The 2048-nt window shown below is 43.8% G+C and overlaps 1 protein-coding gene across 1 annotated transcript in view; it reads left to right on the top strand.

Moving 5' to 3' along the window:
* Nucleotides 1-2048, top strand: part of LOC111963004 (spectrin beta chain, non-erythrocytic 1) — a 97563-nt gene that overhangs the window by 81927 nt on the left and 13588 nt on the right. The window contains exons 32-33 of the mRNA XM_070443299.1: nt 1022-1160; nt 1886-1970. Of these exons, the coding sequence (XP_070299400.1) occupies nt 1022-1160; nt 1886-1970 (224 nt within the window). The remainder of the gene's footprint in view (nt 1-1021; nt 1161-1885; nt 1971-2048) is intronic.

Here is a 2048-nt window from a genome sequence, read left to right as displayed (position 1 = left end):
CATACCTCTATCTAGCTCAACTCTATTCCTCTATCTATCTATCTTTCTCTATCATCTATTCACTTCCATCATCTATTCTCTCTCTACTCTATCCTCTATCGCTCTATATCTCTATCTCTCCAGCCTAACTCTCCAGCCTCTATCTCTCTCATCTTCCGGCCTCTATCTTCTCGGCCTCTACTCTTCTACACTATCTCTCTCTTAGCCTCTATCTCTCTCTAGCCTTATCTTCTCACCCTCGTCCTTCCATCCTCTATTCTATCTCTCTATCCTCTATCTCTCCATCCTCTATCTCTTCATTCTCTATCTCTCTATATTCTATCTCTCCATCTATCTATCCTCTATCTCTCCTTCCTTTATCTCTCCATCCTATATCTCTTCACCTCTACCTCGCTGTCTCTCTCTATCTTCTTCATCCTCTATCTGTCTCTCTCTCTTTCTCCATCTCTCTCTCATCCTCTACTCGCTCTATCCTCTATCTCTATCCTCTATCGCTCTATCCGCTATTCCTTTATCTCTCCATCCTCTATCCCTCCATCCTGTCACCCAAATAGCAGCTCTACTGATGGCATAAGAGAGATGATGGAGAGATAGAGGGTGAGAGATAGAGGGTGGAGAGATAGAGGCAAGAGAGAGATAGATGCAAGAGAGAGTTAGAGGATGAAGAGATAGAGGATGTAGAGAGAGATATAGGAAGGAGAGAAAGGAAGGAGAGATAGAGGATGAAGAGATAGAGTAGAGAGTTAGAGGATAAAGATATATAGGATGAAGAGAGATGATGGAGAGATTAGAGGGTGAGAGATATAGTGTGAGCGATAGGGGGTGAGAGATAGAGGGTGAGAGAGAGGCAAGAGAGAGTTAGAGGATAGAGAGATATAGGATCTAGAGAGAGGCTGGAGAGAAAGAGGCTAGAGAGATAGAGGCTGGAGAGATGGAGAGATACAGAATGGAGAGATAGAGGATAGAGGATGGAGAGATAAAGTTAGATGATAACAGGTTATTTCTACCTATCTCTCCTCAGGGATGTGTCATCAGTAGAGCTGCTGATGAAGTACCACCAGGGGATCAGGTCTGAGATCGACCAGCGTGGATCAAAGTTCTCTGACTGTGTGGCGCACGGCAAGGCTCTGCTGGCACGCAAACACAAATACTCTGCTGAGGTGAGGAACACCAGGGCTCTATATCAATTCTTTGCATCCTATCTCCTCGCCTTTGCCTTCCCTCAGACCTTCTCCTCCAATGTGTTTTGAGAAGGAGACAAGGAGAGAGTATGCAAGGAATCAAGGAAAGATGAATTGGGAAAGAGCCTGGGGCCACATTGAAATTATTTCAGATACAGTATGTGTGTCACGATCGTCTTTAGGTGAAAGAGAGGACCAAGGCGCAGCGTGATATAAATACATCTTCTATTTATTTGAAGATGAAACGAACACTAATACAAACTAGACAAAACAACAACCGTGAAGCTAACAAACAAAAGTGCAGCCACAAGCTACTAACGTCAAACATAGACAATTACCCACAACCTACCTAATGCCTATGGCTGCCTAAATATGACTCTCAATCAGAGACAACGATAGACAGCTGTCTCTAATTGAGAACCAATCCAGGCAACCATAGACTTACATAGACACCTACACTGATCACAACCCCATGAACTCTACCAAAACCCCCTAGACAATACACACACACACACCCTAGACTAGACAAAAAACACACAAACATCCCCCATGTCACACCCTGACCTAACTAAAATAATAAAGAAAACAAAGATAACTAAGGCCAGAGCGTGACAATGTGGCTTTTTCTATATCTTGTGACTACCTCATTTAAACACTGAATTCAATTGACCATCCCTGTTGTTGTCATCCTCGTTCTCCCTCAGATCAAGGAGAAACTGATCCAGCTGATGGAGAAGAAGAAGGAGATGATGACCAAGTGGGACGACCGATGGGACTGGCTCAGGCTCCAACAACCACAATGACAACAACAACCACAAATTGACAACAACAACTTTGCTGTAACTTCGCCTTCTTCCCTCCTTCCTC

Source organism: Salvelinus sp. IW2-2015, linkage group LG4q.2 (genome assembly GCF_002910315.2).
Source record: "Salvelinus sp. IW2-2015 linkage group LG4q.2, ASM291031v2, whole genome shotgun sequence".
NCBI lineage: Eukaryota > Metazoa > Chordata > Actinopteri > Salmoniformes > Salmonidae > Salvelinus > Salvelinus sp. IW2-2015.
This window is presented reverse-complemented; position numbering and strand designations above follow the sequence as displayed.